The sequence below is a fragment of the Mirounga angustirostris genome, unplaced genomic scaffold (assembly GCF_029215605.1).
Source record: "Mirounga angustirostris isolate CCGP_5_RB_7025 unplaced genomic scaffold, mMirAng1.0.hap1 SCAF_10, whole genome shotgun sequence".
NCBI classification, from domain to species: Eukaryota; Metazoa; Chordata; class Mammalia; order Carnivora; family Phocidae; genus Mirounga; species Mirounga angustirostris.
Window position 1 is genome coordinate 112,224,658 of NW_026991718.1, and position 18,823 is coordinate 112,243,480.

Genomic DNA, 18,823 nt, shown 5'->3' on the forward strand with positions numbered 1-18,823 from the left:
TTTTATTATTTGACAGAGAGAGACACAGTGAGAGAGGGAACACAAGCAGGGGGAGCAGCAGAGGGAGAGGGAGAAGCAGGCTTCCCACCGAGCAGGGAGCCCGACGTGGGGCTCGATCCCAGAACCCTGATATCAGGACCTGAGCCTAAGGAAGACACTTAACGACTGAGCCACCCAGGTGCCCCTACTGTTGCCCATTCCTTTCCACCTCTGAATCAGGCTTTCATTCTCTACCTCTCCACTAAAACTGTCCTTGTCAATGCCACCAGTGTCCTCCACTTTGCTAAACGTCACAGTCACTTCTCCATCCTCATCTTACTTGGCCTATCTGCAGCATTTGACAGAGCGAATCACTCCCTCCTTGAAACACTTTCTAAACTAGGTGCCCAGGAAACCACTCTCCTGAGTGGCTTCCTGACCCCTTCTCTTTTTTGCTGATTCTTCCTCTTCTCCCTTTATTATTGGAGTGTCTCAAGGCTCAGACCCACCCTCCCTTTTCCTCTATCCACTCACACTCCATTCATGTTCCCTTCCAGTCTTGTGACTTCGGATGCCATCTCTACCTGGATGCCTCCCAGACTCATATCTCCAGCGTCTCCACTGAATTCCAGCCACATACATCCAACTGTCTACTCAGCATCTCTACTTGGGTGCCTAATAGGCAACTCTTAACATGCAACTCTCCCCCAACTCAAAATGGCAACACTCTTCCTGGAGTCACCCTTGATTCATCTTTTGATTCACCTCTCATCGCACATCCAAGTCTGTCAGCAATACCTTCAAAGTACATCTGGAATCATACTCCTTACTACCACCACCCCACATACACACATCTACTTCTCTCACACCCAGACTACGACATTGCAGGACAGAGAGACCTACCTGCCAAATTCTGGCCCACAGATTTTTTTCTCTCTTGCACTCCAACCCGCTTCTTCTTTCAAGGTGCATCTCAAAATCATGCCTCCTCCACAGTCTCCTAACTAGCTTTTTTTAAAAAAGTGCAAATCCAGGGTGCCTGGGTGGCTCAGTTGGTTGAGCATCTGACTCTTGGTTTTGGCTCAGGTCATGATCCCAGGGTCATGAGATAGAGCCCTGGGTCGGGCTCCACACTTAGCTCCAGAGTCTGCTTGTTCCTCTCAGTCCCCCTTGGCCCCTCCCCCTGCTTGCTCTCGCTCTCTCAAATAGATAAATAAAATCTTTTTTTAAAACAAAGTGCAGGGTGCCTGGGTGGCACAGTCGGTTAAGTGCCTGCCTTCAGCTCAAGTCACGATCCAGCTGGGGTCCTGGGATTGAGTCCCTGCTCAGCAGGGAGTCTGCTCCTCTCCCTCCCTCTGCCCCTCCCCCAGCTTGTGCTCTCTCTCACTTACTCTCTCAAATAAATAAAATCCTTAAAAAAATTTTTTAAATAAAATAAAATACATTTTTTTTAAGATTTTATTTATTTGACAGAGAGAGACACAGCGAGAGAGGGAACACAAGCAGGGGGAGTGGGAGAGGGAGAAGCAGGCTTCCTGCCGAGCAGGGAGCCCGATGCGGGGCTTGATCCCAGGACCCTGGGACCATGACCTGAGCTAAAGGCAGACGCTTAACGGCTGAGCCACCCAGGCGCCCCTAAAATACATTTTTTAAAGGTGCAATTCCAAAAGTCTGTCAATAAGAACCTAAACTGAGGTGCCAAACTGACCAACTCTGATATCCTTCTGTGGCAATAATTTGCCAGAAATAAGTCAAGCTCCCCTCTGTAGATGGCCTCAGTACCCATCTGGACTGATCTGTTCACAGGATACCTGCCTGGCCCCTGTAGCTCCTGGTTCAACGATCTCCACAACAGGCCAGTCTGACAGCTGGAACACTGCTAAGGAGGATGCCTGATAATTTTTAAAAAATCCACTGAGAAATAAATATAAAGGTTTAGTCTTTTATCTAACTCATAGGGAAAATTGCTGGCAGTGATAATCAACAAGAAATAAAGCAAAAAATAACCAAAAGAGAATATAGAAATCTTGGATCTGCAAAACTTGACCTGAGAAAAATGGAATTGATGGAAGGTATGGCCATACACATATCAACAAAACCTTACAATACAAGATGTTGTTACTAAAATTTCAGATGGAGCCAGAACCCAATCCACAAGTCAAATCTTTTCAAAATACAAACAGATCTCTTTGTAGCCAGAAATAAAACAAAAATGCCCACTGTATGTTGGTTGTATGAGAGGTCCTGACTAGTGCAGTAAGACCAAAAAAAAAGTGTAAGATCTGAGCAGAAAGAGCAAAACCTTCGTTATTCAGACAATATTGACTATCAACACAGAAAAACAAAGTGATTATAAAAACCATTGGAAATTTTAAAAGATGTCAACATTGTTGCTACTACACAAAATTCAATTTTATGCCCTTTATTTTTTTTTAATTATTTATTTATTTGACAGATACAGAGAGAAAGGGAACACAGCAGGGGGAGTGGGAGAGGGAGAAACAGGTTCCCCGCTGAGCAGGGAGCCCGATTCAGGGCTTGATCCCAGGACCCTGGGATCACGACCGGAGCCGAAGGCTGACACCCAACGACTGAGCCACCCAGGCGCCCCTATGCCCTTTATTTTTTTAAAAGATTTTATTTATTTGAAAGAGAGAGAGAGCACAAGCAGGGGGAGTGGCAGACAGAGGGAGATGGAGAACCAGGCTCCCCACTGAGCAGGGAGCCCGATGCAGGATACGGGGTGATCCCAGGACCCTGGGATCCTGACCTGAGCCGAAGGCAGTTGCTTAACCAACTGAGCCACCCAGGGGCCCCAGTTGTATTCCCTTTAAATACCAATAACAAATATGTAATTTCTAAACCTATTATTTACAATAGCAACCAAACCATACCGTACCTTGGAATAATTTAATTATGCAAGACCCTTATGAATAAAACTATAAAATGTTATTGCAATTTATAAAAATAATAAGACTTAAATAAACGAGACATCCAGTGAGGTTATAGATGGAGCAATTTAGTATTATAAAATGGCAATTATGTACAAATTCAATGCAATTCCAATTGAAATCCCAAAAAATGGTTTCCTGGAACTTAGTAGACTGATTCTAAATTTTGTACAGAGGATCCAAATATAGCTGAGACAGTCTTATGGAAGAAGGAAGAATGCTTCCCATAAATAAAATAAGAATTCGGTTTTCTCTTTAGAATTTGGAGTATCTGGCTATAGAGGGCTCTCACGGAGAGCAATAATCAGCTAGAGTTGATTGCGACTGCCCCTTCAGATAAAATACCTGCTCTCCATTTCACCCAGCACATTGTTCTTATTTAAGGTACCTGCCTGATCCTGTAGATATTCGTATGATATTGCCTGGGGTGGGAGGATAGGGAAGAGGAATGGAAGAGATTGTTTTAAATTATGTAGGTTCTATTTGGTTTTGTAAAAGTCCTCCCAGTGAGCTGGCAAACAGAAAGAAGAAAAGAGTGGATTACATGACTCTAATAAGAGTTTGATGCTTCTGGTAGTGATCTGAGTATGATCATGGGAATGTGTGGCAGAGAAGGGATGGAGGAAAGCACTCCAGAGGTTATAATGTAAGGGAACTGGAAGGTCCAAATGGCACAAGAGTTGGAGATGTCGGCTTCCCCAATATGTGGAACTGGGTGAAGCGAAAGATCGTAAGATGAGAACTCATAGGGACTCCATAATGCTAAGTAGAACTAGAGGATATGGCAGAGAAATAGGAGAGAATCCAACACCAACAGAAGGAAGGATGACCTTTCCTGGAAATCCCACTGTGGACCAAGCTCTTTGACACAGGCTATCTCCTTGAACCCCAACACTAGTCCTCTGAGAGTAGACCTTATCCCTTTGTTATGGATGAGCAAACTGAAGCTATGAAAACTGAGGTCATTGGCCCCATGTGACAAAGTTGAGATTCAAAGCAGTCAGATTCACACTAGGGTCTCCCTATCTCCACCTCTTCTTTCACCAAAGTCACAATGGCCACTGAAGCACCCTGAGATGCCCACAGACTTGCATTAAGAAAACAAAGCTAACAAAGGGTATTGTTAAACCCATCCCCTCAAACACCCAGATTTTATCAATGCTTTGTTCCAAAGCTCCAGTTGAGACAGATGAAGGAGGAACAGAAATTCTGTCCAGCGCTAACTTTAGCCAAAAATCTTTGTGTTAACCAGATTTTTCTGGCGAGTCTGACGCAGACATCCTTGATCCACAATGTCAGAAGCAAGCGATTTTAGAAATACAAGCCAGCTTCACGCGGTCGCCTATGAACTCTGCCAATTCACCAAGTGTTTTAACCCTGTCTCCAAGCCCCCTGCCTCCCGTAAGATGGGTATAATGACAGCGTGGTTTTGGAAGATTCCATGTGATAAGGCTTGCAATTGTCCTAATGTGCTTAGAACAGTACCGGGCGCTGAAGAGCTCAATATATTATAATTGTCATCATGAGTATGATGAAGGCCTTTTTAAAAAATAATTCAGTATTACTTAGAGGTGTATCAAAAAATAAGGACTTATGGATAGAGGTGCAGTGTGACAAGGCATAGAAAATTTCTGATAGAAAGTTAAAATAGTCCAAAGTTAGAGGTAAAATAGCCACTGGGTAAAATTCTTTCAACTTTCTCTGTTTGAAAATGTCTATAACCCAACGCCGGAAAAACAATGCACTGTCGTGTGCTTTGGGAGGAGGAGCAGTTAGTTTCGTTTTGTTTCTTGATAAACAGAAAAGGTATCGAAAAGAAAACAAAATGGGCGAGATCCTCCTCCGCTCGGGCCCGCCTCAGGGCCGAGGGCCGTTCGTGATGCTGCCGGAATGAAATCGAGGACCGCTTGCGAAAGAGCAAATCCTCGAGAGCGTGGCCCGGGGCTGCCAAGCCCTCGCGGGGGACAGGGACGCGCTCCAAGCGGCGCATCCCGCCTCGGCGCCCAGGAGGTGGGGCCGGAGCGCGCCGGCGGACACGAGGCTCGGCCGTTACCCGAGGGCTCCGGGCCGGCGCTGGCCGCGGCGCGCTGCGGGTAAATACCTTCAGCGGGGCGGGGGAGAGAAGCGTCGAATTTCAAAAGAAAAAAAAAAAAACACACACAACAACAACAACCCACCAAACCCCCACAGCCCCGGGCGGGCGGGCGCGCGGATGGGCGCCCTTTGGCTGCGGGAGCGAGTGGAGGATGCTGGGAAGGAGGTAAAATGGCCACCGGCGGCGGCGCGGAGGAGGAGAGGAAGCGGGGGCGGCCGCAGCTCCTGCCCCCCGCGCGGCCCGCCGCTCGCGGCGAGGAGGCCGAGGGCGGCCGCGAGAAGATGGGCTGGGCCCAGGTGGTGAAGAACCTGGCCGAGAAGAAGGGCGAGTTCCGCGAGTCGCGGCCGTCGCGGCGGGAGGAGGAGGGAGGCAGCGGCGTGGGCGGCGGGCTCGGCGCCCCCGCGGGCTTGGCGGCGCCGGGCCTCGGCGACTTCCCCCCGGCCGGCCGCGGGGACCCGAAGGGTCGGCGGAGAGACCCGGCCGGCGAGGCGGCGGATCCCCGCAAGAAGAAGGGTGCACCCGAGGCGGGCCGGAGGAAGAAGGCCGAGGCGGCGGCGGCGGCGGCCATGGCGGGCCCGGCCGGGCCTGGCGCGGCGGAGGACGCGGCCGAGCGGCCCGCTCAGGACGAGCAGGCAGTGGCGACGGGCCCCGCGGCGGGCCCGGGCAAGGGCCGCTTCCTGGTGCGCATCTGTTTCCAGGGAGACGAGGGCGCCTGCCCGACCCGGGACTTCGTTGTGGGCGCGCTCATCCTGCGTTCCATCGGCATGGACCCGAGCGACATCTACGCGGTCATCCAGATCCCAGGCAGCCGCGAGTTCGACGTGAGCTTCCGCTCGGCGGAGAAGCTGGCCCTGTTCCTACGCGTCTACGAGGAGAAGCGCGAGCAGGAGGACTGCTGGGAGAACTTTGTGGTGCTGGGGCGGAGCAAGTCCAGCTTGAAGACGCTCTTCATCCTCTTCCGGAACGAGACGGTGGACGTGGAGGACATCGTGACCTGGCTCAAGCGCCACTGCGATGTGCTGGCAGTGCCCGTGAAAGTGACCGACAGGTTTGGGATCTGGACCGGGGAGTACAAGTGTGAGATCGAGCTGCGCCAGGGGGAGGGCGGGGTCAGGCACCTGCCGGGGGCCTTCTTCCTGGGGGCCGAGAGGGGCTACAGCTGGTACAAGGGGCAGCCCAAGACGTGCTTTAAATGTGGTTCCCGGACCCACATGAGCGGCAGCTGCACGCAGGACAGGTGCTTCAGGTGCGGGGAGGAGGGTCACCTGAGCCCTTATTGCCGGAAGGGTATCGTGTGTAACCTCTGTGGCAAGCGAGGACACGCCTTTGCCCAGTGTCCCAAAGCAGTTCACAATTCCGTGGCAGCTCAGCTAACCGGGATGGCTGGGCACTGAACACCCACCTGCCTGCCAGGGTGAACACAGAGCCAGCTTACCCCTCTTAAGTGCCAAAACTTTTTTTTAAACCTACAAGAGACATCTCTCTCTCTGCCTTCTTAAACCGAGTTTACTCCATTTCAGCCTTTTCTGAATTGGTGACTCTGTCATCAGTAACCACCGAGAACTGTAGCGTGCAGATGTGTCGCCTCTCCCTTTTTAAAATTTTGTTTTCGTTTTTGTATCTGGGTTGGTTTTTGTTTTTGTTTTTGTGTGTGGTTTTTGTGTGGGGTTTTTTGTACTTTTTTTATTCCCCACGCCTTGTCTTCTCCCGGGATTTTCATCCATTGGGCTGCCTTGCTCATCTTTATGCCCCAGCACTAGGTGCGGGGCCCACCACGTGGTAGGCACTCCATCAGTAGTTTGTTGAGAACATTGTTGACTGGCTTCTGTCAGGGTGTCTACTTTTTGCAGCTCTTACCTTCCCCGTTTAATTTGCTGCTTCTAATCTATGTGGTCTGAGAATTTGTGAAACCAGTGTTGTTAGAAGTGTATGTAATCTGAGTCAGTAAGCTCTGAATGGTGGCCAAGGGCCTCTCTTATGGCATTAAAATGCATGGACTTTGGGACAGCTGTTCAGTGGCTCAGAAGCCATTTTTCACAGAATCATGGAATTTGGAATTTTCTTGCTGGAAAGGACCTAAAAATTGGTTTAGACCAATCCCATGGATTTCCAGCAGATGAAACAGGCCCAGAGAGGTTAAATGACTGGGTCAAAATCACATAGCTGTCTGGTGCCAGAGCTAGCCTAGAGTAGAGTTCCCTGACCCCAAGCCCGGTGCTCATTCCACTACCTCTCACACTTCACAACATTTTCCTCAACACTTGAGGGCCCAGAAAGTCTGATCTCTCCAGAATGATGAGCCCAGAGGAATGCTAAGAAATCGTCTCCGGGAGGAAGCAGAAAGGGATTTAGCAGGGGCTTCTGAATACTTGGGAGATAGAGGAGGGCCAAAGGAACACAATCTAGGGTGTACTCATTGCTCCCTGGGGTATTATATCTGGATTAAAGTGCCAAGTCCTTTGGGGCCTTACCCTTCATCATTCACTGCCACCACTTAGAAATGGGGGTGTTCCTAAATAAGGAAACCTACCAGAGGTTTACGTTTGCACCTTAGCCCCAGTAGCTAGAAACCCCAGAGAAGCCTCTAACTGGAGCACATCTACAACTTCCTGACTCACAGGAGAAAGGTGATTTTAACCTGGAATCATAAGTAAGCTGTTAACTCTAAAATTTGCTTGCAAAATAGGTCAAGCAAGAGGGCATTGGGTCAACTAAGTGTTACCGAGTTAAAGTAGAAAAGACAGTAAGCTGCTTTTCTTTTAGTTTTTGTTTTTCCTTTGCATTATGTTTTGCTATTTCCTTGTGGCTTAGAATGTAAAATCGATTGTTAAAAGTTTTGTTCTGAATAAATATTTATCTTTTGTATTGCTAACACTGTTGCCCTATCTCCTTTCAAAGTGTAAGATGCTGGGGTACACAGACTCTAGTTCAATCCATATTTCTACACATCATTTGTTTACCCTGCAAAAACATTTCCAACCCCTGCAGGCCACGCTTAGCACCTACTATGTTGTGCCAGGCCCTTTGGAATTGTCACCTAAACCCTATGTATGCATCACACTCACTTAGCACATTGTAAAAACTCAAATTTTAAGCCCTAACTTTGCTCCAAGGAATCAGAATCGCTGGTGTGAGTGAAAATTTTTTTAGTAAGCATCCCCAAACAATTCTGATTGGCAGCCAGGTTTGAGACCACAGTTCTGAATGGTACTAAAATGAGAGAGATGGATTCTGGCCTCAGGAGATTACAATGGGGAAGGCAGAAGTAAGATGTTAGCTCCATCATCTTAGAGTAAATGCCATGAGTTGGATGCAAAGTATTTATGGGCTTTTAAAAATGCCATCTCTTGGGGTGCCTGGGTGGCTCAGTCGTTGGGCGTCTGCCTTCGGCTCAGGGTCATGATCCCAGAGTCCTGGGATCGAGCCCCACATTGGGCTCCCTGCTCGGCGGGAAGCCTGCTTCTCCCTTTCCCACCCCCTTGCTTGTGTTCCCTCTCTCGCTGTCTCTGTCTGTCAAATAAAAATAAATAAATCTTTAAAAAAAAAAAAAATGCCATCTCTTCAGGTACTAAGGGAGGAAGAAAGAGTCCAGGAAACTTCCCAGAGAGTTGACTCACTCCAAGCCAGCCCTGGAGACCCCAGACACAACCGACTGAAGGATCTTCAGCTCTGAGATGTTAAAATGATCCAATCCTAAGAACCAAAGTTCTCAATGTTTTGATTCTCTAACTCAGTGATTTGAGGATATTTCCAGAACTGCTAAGGTGTAGTCGAGGCCTGGTTGGCTCTTAGGAGCCCTGCCTTTCCAGGCCTGCTCAGCCCCTCATTCTTGTCTCCCAAAGCAAACAGACCCTTCCCTCCTTGATCCCTCCCCCTTATCTCTCCCTTCTGTGCCTTGGGTTTCCCTCCTTCACAGGCTGGAGGCGGGGAGAAAGCCTGCATTCATCATGCATTCATCAGACCCTCCTTCCCTCCAAGCAGGCACTGTGCCAAGGAGCCTCCTTGGAAGGAATCTTCCCTCTCTCTACCCTTCCCCCCACCTCCCCCCTCCCCCCAGCTCTCCTGAAGGGAGCAGAGGAAGAAACTATTTCCCTGCCCATCCCCCACAGGATCTGCTCCAGGGCCTCCTGCCTGGCGGTCTGGGGACGGAGCCATGGGCTGGAACGGAACAAACCTCCCCCAGCTTCCTTTCCTGATCTAGCAACCCCCAAATTACAATCCCTCACTGTTCATGGGTTCCTAGGGAGTATGCAGAGATCCCCAGACTGAGGCTGGCTAACTGACATTCTTTTCATTGGGCTTTCAACAGATACGAGGGCCGTTAAAGCCAAGCCCTCCTGCAAGGCATTTTGCATACACCCGGGAATGAGATAGTTACTTGCAGAGGGAGATGCAGATGAGTAAAGAGCAGTTTTTAAAATACTATTAAGTATTTTTTAAAAATTCTGAAAAAGATATACAAAGAATATAAAATTGTCTGAAGTACAGGTCTCCTGGAAGAGATGATGATGTCATGACTGAAACCCGCAAGATGAAGAAGCCCGGTGAAGAGTGCCGAGCCGTCCAAGCAGCACAAAGAGTCTGTGCAAAGACCCTGAGGCCAGAGCACACAGGGTGTTCAGGCTGACTGTAGAGTCACCAAAAGATGTGCTTCGGAAAAGGCCAAGAGGAGGTGGCCCAGGGCCTGTTGGGCCTGTCGGCGTTACTTAAGAGGCTTTATTTTGTCCTGACCCCCTCCAGTCTGGCCACCTCCATTCCATCCACTTATTTAGCATGTATACTAAGCACCAACTCTCTCTAGGCATGGAATACAGCAAGAGTCAAGTTCCCTGGGTCTCAAATTCTAGAGACACACAAAGAATTACAAACTATGATCAAGCACTGAAAGAAACATACAGAGATTGATCTGGTCTTGGGAGGTCAGGGATAACTTCCCAGAGAAAACGTTTGAACTGAGGTCAAGAAGATCTATGAGGAGTTAATTGAGAGATGGGGTTGGGGATTAAGAGACCTCCGCAAAAAGGGTAACAAGTATAACAACCCTATGGTGAGAGGAGGCATGGCTGATTCTAGAAACCAAATGCTCAGTGTAAAAGTCCAGGTTTAGAAACAGAAACCACTGTAGGTATTGAAGAAGGTGATGGGGCCTAAGTTGGGTATTAGGAATGACTCCTAGAACACTACTGAACTGACCTACTACAGGATCTGCTACCTCTCCTAGAAAGGATCCAGGAAGCCGTCACTGGAAAGGTTGAGTTTGAGGACACACTACTGAAGCTACCATCCAAGGACAGGCTGCCGAGATCAGAAGGCCACTGCCATTTCTACTGCCAGGACAATGAAATGAGTTTTCGAAGCCAGAGACAGGACACACGTGTCTCCACAATCTTACTTAGGAGCAGAAACAGCCGAAACTATTTGACTCCTGCCTTACTTTCACCTTCAAACCTCATGCAAATATATCTACTTGCTGCGGGGGAGTCAGGAAGTGTTTTAGCTTTCCAGTATGTGAGCACAGGAAGGCACATAAACAGTGGGAATCAGGGCACTTGGCTGGCTCAGTCGAGAGAGCCTACAACTTTTTCTTTTAAGTTTTATTTAAGTAATCTCTACACCTCGCATGGGTCTCGAACTCACGACCCCGAGATCAAGAATTGTATGCTTTTCCTTTTTTTTTTTTTTTTTTTTACAATTTAATAGCGCATTTTAATTTTACATCTTTGGAAACCACTGTTTATCAAGAGACAAGCTAAAGACAACGTGGAGGAGTTACTAAGCAGTCTGTTTCTTCACATGAAAATGAGAACAGTAAGAGTACCTATCCTTTAGATTGCTATGTGGATTACATAACACACCTCAAGTGCTTAACATAGCTGGTCTCAGTCTGTATTACACATTACAGGACGTCTCTTCCCAAATGAAAATCTGCTTTCTGACTTGGAAAATTTACACTCAGGAGATAAGAAAAATGAGAGTTGCAGGAGAAAAACAAAAACAGGTCCTGGATACCCTTCCTTGAACAGTAGGCGAAAGGTACTTCGCTTCTACAGAAACGTGAGACAGAGGAGGCAATGGGGCCGGCGACAGCGACACCAACACCCAACCAGCGGAAGACCCGCGGGGCAAGGGACAGCGCGGATGTGGTGCAGGGGCTCCCACCCCGGCACCAGAAGCCCCAACACGTGGCTCCCTCCTCGCAGCCCCTCCCACTTCCCTAAGAGGTCCTCGTGCCAGAGAATCAGCGACTACGGCCTTCTAGACTCAACCCGCACTGTCGCCGTCGGGGGAGAGGACTGCCCATCCCGCGGACTAGCCCAACCCGACCCTAGAAATACACCTCAACCGCAAGCCCACAACGCGCGCGGGAAGAAACGCGAGCTCAGTCCTGCTTTTCCTACTGAGCCAGCCAAGAGCCCCAAGAGCCATTAGCCTGTGACTTTTTTTTTTTTTTTTTAGGTTTTTTTTGTTGTTGTTGTTGTTGTTTGTCAGAGAGAGAGAGAGCACAAGCGGGGGAACGGCAGGCAGAAGGAGAAGCAGGCTCCCCGCTGAGCAAGGAGCCCAACGCGGGACCCAATCTCAGGACCCCCGGATTATGATCTGAGCCGAAGGCAGACGCTCAACCGACTGAGCCACCCAGGCATCCCGAGCCTGTGACTCTTGATCTCAGGGTCGTGAGTTCAAGCCCCACTTTGGGGGTAGAGTTAAAAAACAAACAAAAAACAGTGGGAATGGATGCTGTCTGCCAACTAACCCATCCAGAACAGCTAGGTTGGCCAGAGCAGAGGGAAGGGAGACAAAGGTACAAAATAAGGCTGAAGATCCTGGGGGTTTGGTCAGCCATGTTTAGAACTTGAGTCTAAGAAGGATGATGAGGAGTCATTGAAAGATTTTTAAGCAAGGAAGAGACATGATCAGGGTTGTATTTTTAAAAGATAATTCAGGGGGCACATGGGTGGCTCAGTCCGTTAGGCACCGGACTCTTAATCTCAGTTCAGGTCTTGATCTCAAGGTCATGAGTTCAAGCCCTGTGTTGGGCTCCATGCTGGGCATGGAGCCTGCTTAATAAAAAATAAAAATAAGGGCGCCTGGGTGGCTCAGTTGGTTAAGCGACTGCCTTCAGCTCAGGTCATGATCCTGGAGTCCCGGGATCCAGTCCCGCATCGGGCTCCCTGCTCAGCGGGGGGTCTGCTTCTCCCTCTGCCCTCTTCCCTCTCCTGCTCTCTGTCTCTCATTCTCTCTCTCTCAAATAAATAAATAAAATCTTTTAATAAATAAATAAATAAATAAATAAATAAAATAAAAAATAAAATATAAGATCATTCAGGACACTTTGTAGAGAATGGGTCAGCAGGAGCCCAAGTATAAAGAAGGGCAGGGGTACCAGGGATGCCAGTCAGTTAAGCGGCTGACTTCAGCTCAGGTCATGATCTCGGGGTCCTGAGATTGAGCCCCACATTGGGATCTGTGCTCAGCAGGGAGTCTGCTTCTCTCGCCCTCTGTCCCTCCATCCACTTGTGCTCTCTCTCTTTCAAATAAATGAATAAAATCTTAAAAAAAAAAAAAGTATAAAGAAAGCCAGTTTCCCCAGGTGAGCGATGAGGGTACCTTGGACCTGGATGGTGAAGATGGACATAGAAAAATAGTCAAGGTAAAGAGAGATATTTAGGAGTTTAAATCAGCAAGACAGACATGGGCTGGGGGAGGTATAAGTACCAAAGATGATTCCCAGGTTTCCAGCTTCTGCAGTTGGATAGATGGTGGGTCCATTCCCTGAGATGCAGAACAGAGGAGAAAATCCAAGTTTGAGATGAAGGTCTTGAGTCAGATTTGGGACATAAAGAATGTCTAAGGGAAGTTATGGAATAGGTGGCTTAACACAGGTCTTAAATTCTAAGGAGAGTTCTGGGCTAGAGAAAGAAACAGGATTCCTATAGCAATGGCCTTCAAAGTCTCTACCCACATCCCACAATAAGATAGACATTTTATATTGTGGCCATCAGACATATGCATATATGTACTTATATATAAAGAAAGAAGAGTGCCCCCTGGACTGAGTAATGGGGAGGTCACTGGTGAGGGACTTTTAGAGGCAGAGTGATGACAACAGGAGGCAGACCAAGGAACAAATAATCTTCCTAAAATGCCTAGTGCTCTGACACTCCCTCCGGGGCTCCCTGTTGCTCTAGGGAGTCAGCCTGGCATCCAAGTCCTTTCGCAAGAGGCTCCTGGGCTCCTTTGGGACCTCATTCTCAGCCAGAATACCCATTACATCTGTGCATGTCAACTCCAGGTATGACCAACAAAGAACAAGCAGAAGGAGTTCAGTATGGCGGAGGGTGGAGCGGTACAAGAGGAAGCTATGGGTGAACAGGGCTCAGATTATACCAAGTTTAAGGGGGAGTCTCATGAGAGTGTACACCAGACGTGTACAAAGCCAGTGGGTCCATACAGTGCCACTTACTGGATTTTCAACCTGACTGAGACTATCTGGGGGAGGACGTGTTTCATGAAAATAAACACAGATATAATACGGAGGAGAATGCAAACTTCACAGAGCTTTAAAGTAAAACATGGGAGGAGCCTGGGTGGCTCAGTCTGTTGAGCGTCTGACTCTTTATTTCGGCTTGGGTCATGATCTCGGGGTTGTGGGACCCACCCTGAGTCAGGCTCTGAGCTGGGCATGGAGCCTGCTTGGGATTCTCTCTCTCTCCTTCTGCGCAGCCCCCCTATATAAATAAATAAAATAAAACATGGACTAACATTTTTGGAAAACGGTTTGGCATGGTCTATCAAAATTTAAAATTCACATAATCTTTAACACAGCATTCACTTATAGGAAATGAATCTATAGCTAAACTTGGACATGTGCACAATACCAGTGTACCAGGATGTCCACTGAAGAATTACTAGGGGTACTAAGGACTAGAAATAAGCCTGACTGTCTATCAATAGGTAACTAGTTAGATAAGCTATGGCACATCCAAATAGTGGAACATTATGTAGCTGCTTAAAGGACAGTTCTGGGGGCGCCTGGGTGGTTCAGTCATTAAGCGTCTGCCTTCAGCTCAGGTCATGATCCCAGGGTCATGGGATCGAGCCCCGCATCGGGCTCCCTGCTCAGCGGGAAGCCTGCTTCTCCCTCTCCCACTCCCCTTGCTTGTGTTCCTTCTCTCACTTTGTCTCTCTCTGTCAAATAAATAAATAAAATCTTTAAGAAAAAATAAAAATTGGGCGCCTGGGTGGCTCAGTTGGTTGAGCGACTGCCTTCGGCTCAGGTCATGATCCTGGAGTCCCGGGATCGAGTCCCGCATCGGGCTCCCTGCTCGGTGGGGAGTCTGCTTCTCCCTCTCCCACTCCCCGTTTGTGTTCCCTCTCTCGCTGTGTCTTTCTCTGTCAAATAAATAAATAAAATCTTAAAAAAAAAAAAGATTTAAAGAAAAAATAAAAATTAAAAAAATGAATAGTTCTGTATATATTAATGCAGAATGCTCTCTAAGATGTATTTCAGTGAACAAAGTGAGGTGCCTGGATGGCTCAGTTGGTTGAGCATCTGGTTCTTAGTTTCACTGGGGTCGTGATCTCAGGGTCCTGGGATTGAGCCCTGCTTCCAGCTCTAGTCCTCAGCAGGGAGTCTGCTTAAGAATTCTCTCCCTCTTCCTCTGCCCCTCCCCTTGTTCTCTCTCTCTCAAATAAATAAATAAATCCTTAAATGAAAATAAAGTGAACAAAGCAAGATATGGTATGTTACTGTTTAAAATTTCTAACTTTAACTTTTTCATTTTTTAGTGAGTTATAATTGGCAATAAAATTGTAAGATATTTAAAATGTACAATGTAATGATTTGATATACATATTATATTATTTTTTTTAAGATTTTTATTTATTTCTTTGACAGAGAGAGAGAGATAGCAAGAGCAGGAACACAAGCAGGGGGAGTGGGAGAGGGAGAAGCAGGCTTCCTGCCGAGCAGGGAGCCCGATGTGGGACTAGATCCCAGGACCCTGGGATCATGACCTGAGCCGAAGGCAGACGCTTAACAACTGAGCCACCCAGGCGCCCTACATATTATATTTTTAAATTATGGAATTAATATGTACATATACTTATTTATATATAGAATAATTCTGGAAGGCTATTAATGAAATTGATAACTGTTGTAGTTTCTTTTTTAAAAATTTTTATTTATTTATTTGAGAGAGAGAGCATGCATGTATGGGGGCAGGAGGGACAGAGGGAGAGAGAATCCCCAAGCCAACTCCGGGGGAGCCTGACTGGGGGTTTGATCTCAGGACCCAGAGATCATGACCCGAGCCAAAATTAACAGTCAGCTGCTTAGCCAACTGAGCTACCCAGGTGCCCCAACTATTGTAGCTTCTGAGAAGAACTGGATATTTGGGGTGTGGGATGAAAGGAAAACTTATTTTCTACAGTATATCCCAGGAGGTTTTGTTTTGTTTTAATTATTTCATGTGTTATTTCTGGCAAAAAAAAATAAAAAAAATAAATGCAAAATACAACATAAGACTTCAAAGAAATTCCTGTAGACTCTGCAGAGACTGGAGTCCCTTTCCTCTATCTTTAAAAATAAGAAATTTTGATGGGAAATTTCAAGACTCTAGAGCAGCCAACTCACTGGTCTCCCTGCTTCCTAGCTTGGTCTCCTTCAATCCAGGATAACAGTCCCCAGAATGAAATTTGATCACATTACTCCCCAGTTTAAAGACCTTCAAAGACTTTGTGTCCTCCCTGGGGCCCTCCAGGCCCTGCTAGAGCCCTGCCTCTTCTGGGCCTCACCCCCTCACCCTGGCTGGGCTCCTGCTCCTCATTCCAGGAATTCACCCATGGTTAACTCTTACCTTTCCTGGTGCTCAGCTCTAATGCACTTCCTAAGTGCAGCCTTCCTTAACCTTCCAGACCAGACCCTCGTACACTCTCCCCTCCTTCCAGCAGCTCCTTGCAAGTACAATCATACGTTTATTTATGTCATGGCTTTAATAATATCTGTCTCTATCTCTCAGTTTTGAGCTCCCAGAGGGCAGGGACCATGACTTTTTTGCTCTTAGTTGTAGCCTAGCATTTAGCACTGTGTGTGGTACATAGTAAAAGCCCAATAAGTATTCATTTGCGTGAATGATCTAGAAATTACTTGGCTGAGGTTACAGATTAAGACATTGTGTCTACTTGTCCTTTTTTTTTTTTTTTTTAAGATTTTATTTATTTATTTGAGAGAGAGAGAATGAGAGAGAGCACATGAGAGGGGGGAGGGTCAGAGGGAGAAGCAGACTCCCTGCCGAGCAGGGAGCCCGATGCGGGACTCGATCCCGGGACTCCAGGATCACGACCTGAGCCGAAGGCAGTCGCTTAACCAACTGAGCCACCCAGGCGCCCTACTTGTCCTTTTTTTTAAGATTTATTTATTGGGGTGCCTGGGTGGCTCAGCTGGTGGAGTGTCTGGCTCTTGGTTTCCTCTGAGGTCACGATCTTGGGGTCTTGGGATAGAGCCCCATATCAGGCTCCATGTTCAGCGGGGAGTCTGCTTGTCCCTCTCCCTCTGCTCCTCCCCCCATACACTCTGTCTCTCTAAAAACAAACAAACAAAAACATTTATTTATTCATTTAATTGAGAGAGGGGTGGGGGGAAGGGGCAGAGGGAGAGAGAATCTCAAGCCGACTCCCAGCTGAGCACAGAGCCTGAATCAGGGCCTGGAGGAGGGGCTCAATCTTGCCACCCTGAGATCACTAACAGAACGGACGCCTAACCAACTGAGTCACCCAGGCACCCCTCTACTTGTCCTTCTTTAATGATACTCAAAATATCCCTTAGCACACCTGCACTGATTCTATACTGAAAAAGGGCTCTTCTTTCATCTTTAAAAAAGCTAATTCACTCCTTCAGTGTTCTCAGCTTTAATACTAGTTTCCTTCAGCCTGAGCGGTCAGGCCCATCCTCCCCAAGTTCTCTGAGGGTATATCACTGAGACAGCCTGCATGTCCCCTGGCACAAGGAGGCCCAGGAGACAGCACCAGGTTCCTGGATTCCAAATGCCTGGTTTCAACACTCCCTCATCATCACTGGCAAGAGTAGCCTTGGCCCTGAGACCTGATTTCTCCTCCCCAGGAGGTAGAGCGAGGATTCTGTACGTACAAGAGGAACTGCCCACCTGAGTTTGTGTCCTCCCTTTCTAGAACATTTCCTGAGACCCCAGAATCCCCTTCCAAAATATCCCTAAGCTCATTTACAGAGCCTTCATGGGTCTCATCCCTGGGTCCATCTCAGCTGAGGGTAAACTACGCTGCCTAATGCACACCTTATAGACTTGAGGCTTAGTTCTCCAAGTAGCTGTTTGCAAGAGACAGCTTGGATGTGGGGGCTGGGTTGTCCACTCATGCACACTGGGTCCCTCACTGATGGGATGGGAGGGAGCTGGACAAGGGCAGGATGCAGGATCCAGTAGCTCTCCTTAGGCCAACACATTCTGGCACAGAACTCCAAGGGTCCTGAAATTCTAATTCGAACCTGGCCTTCCAGGTTTTTCTGAGGGTATATTCGTCAAGAAGAAAAAGAAAACGTATTTCATTCAGCACATTACATTGATGTATAACTTCTAACTATTTAGAGACATATGGACCACCAATTGTACTCTTGTCCCAGCTCCCACAAATGCCCCTGTTTGGTTGTGTCATTTCTTAGCTCAGACAAACCACATAACCTCTCTGGGCCGGTTTTCTTACCAGAAAAAAAAATGAGTTTAATGATAACTCCCTCATCAGGGATGGTGAGAAAATGAAACAATTCATGCAAAGGGCTTGGCAGAGTGCCAGGCTCTCAGCGAACAGTAGCTACCCTCCTTACTTTTCTCTTGTTTGCCCTCTGGCTATCATCTCCCATGATTTTCTCTATGACATCCAAACTGGTCTCTTTTGTAGGATTTCCACACAGCTCCTCCCTCCTCCCTCCTTACCCGGTAACCATATAAGCGCCCCATTCTCTCCACCTAGGCGGATCCCACCCCTCTTCAATTATGAAAACAGCTACTGGTGATTGCACGTTTAGGATGTTTCAGGCATTGTATTAAGAACTTGACATGCATTATCTCAACTCAGTTCTGACACCAACTCGATGAAGTATTACTCCCCAAACACAAAGACTGGGATCTGGAGAGTTGGAGCCCTGGCAGCTGGCGAGGCGCAGAGCCAGCGGGAATGTGAACCCAGGGAGCCTTCCTGCAGAGTCAGGTCTTCCAAATATCGTCACGATCCTGCCTGCCGCCCCCTCCACCCCGCCCCGTGCCGGCGCACCGGCGACCCCTCTCTCCTTCCAAGGCCGTCATACTCCATCAGTTTTCGGGGTCTGTCTGTGGAATTTCAGCCCAGTAGGGCGGGCACTTTGTCTCACGCCACGTTGCCCACATCATGGATCCTCCCTCCGTCTCCCCTTTCTCTTCCTTCCTCCCTTCCATTAAACACTGAGTTCCTACTCTGTGCCAGGCTTTGTGCTCGTTCACATGCAAAACATTACCAATGAAAAAATCAGGGGAAGATGGAATTTTATGTCATTTTTCTCTTTCTTCTTTATGGCTTTCTGCTTGGCTGATTTTTTTTTTTTTTTTCCCCAGTGAGCACGCAGCCCGGGTTCCTCGAACCCGGTTCCAACGTTGCTTTGCTATGTAGCTTTGGTCGGAGGAAGGCCCTGTCCCCTTAACTCCCAGCCCCCACGCCTCCTTCTCGGGCCCTCAAATCCAGGCCGCCCTGCCCCCTCCGGAAGGGGGAGTTGGGGGCGAACGCCGAAATCTGAGTG

General features: G+C 47.9%; 1 protein-coding gene across 1 annotated transcript; it reads left to right on the plus strand.

The window, feature by feature from the left end:
• The first annotated feature begins 4,721 nt into the window (after positions 1-4,721).
• On the plus strand, positions 4,722-7,897 carry ZCCHC3 (zinc finger CCHC-type containing 3). Its single transcript, XM_045885581.3, has one exon. The coding sequence runs from the start codon at positions 5,196-5,198 to the stop codon at positions 6,417-6,419; it is 1,224 nt and encodes a 407-aa protein (XP_045741537.2). The 5' UTR covers positions 4,722-5,195; the 3' UTR covers positions 6,420-7,897.
• Positions 7,898-18,823: the final 10,926 nt, after the last annotated feature.

Excerpts from the sequence above, each read along its gene's own strand:
- ZCCHC3 (XM_045885581.3), top strand. The coding sequence starts at position 5,196 with ATGGCCACCGGCGGCGGCGCGGAGGAGGAGAGGAAGCGGGGGCGGCCG.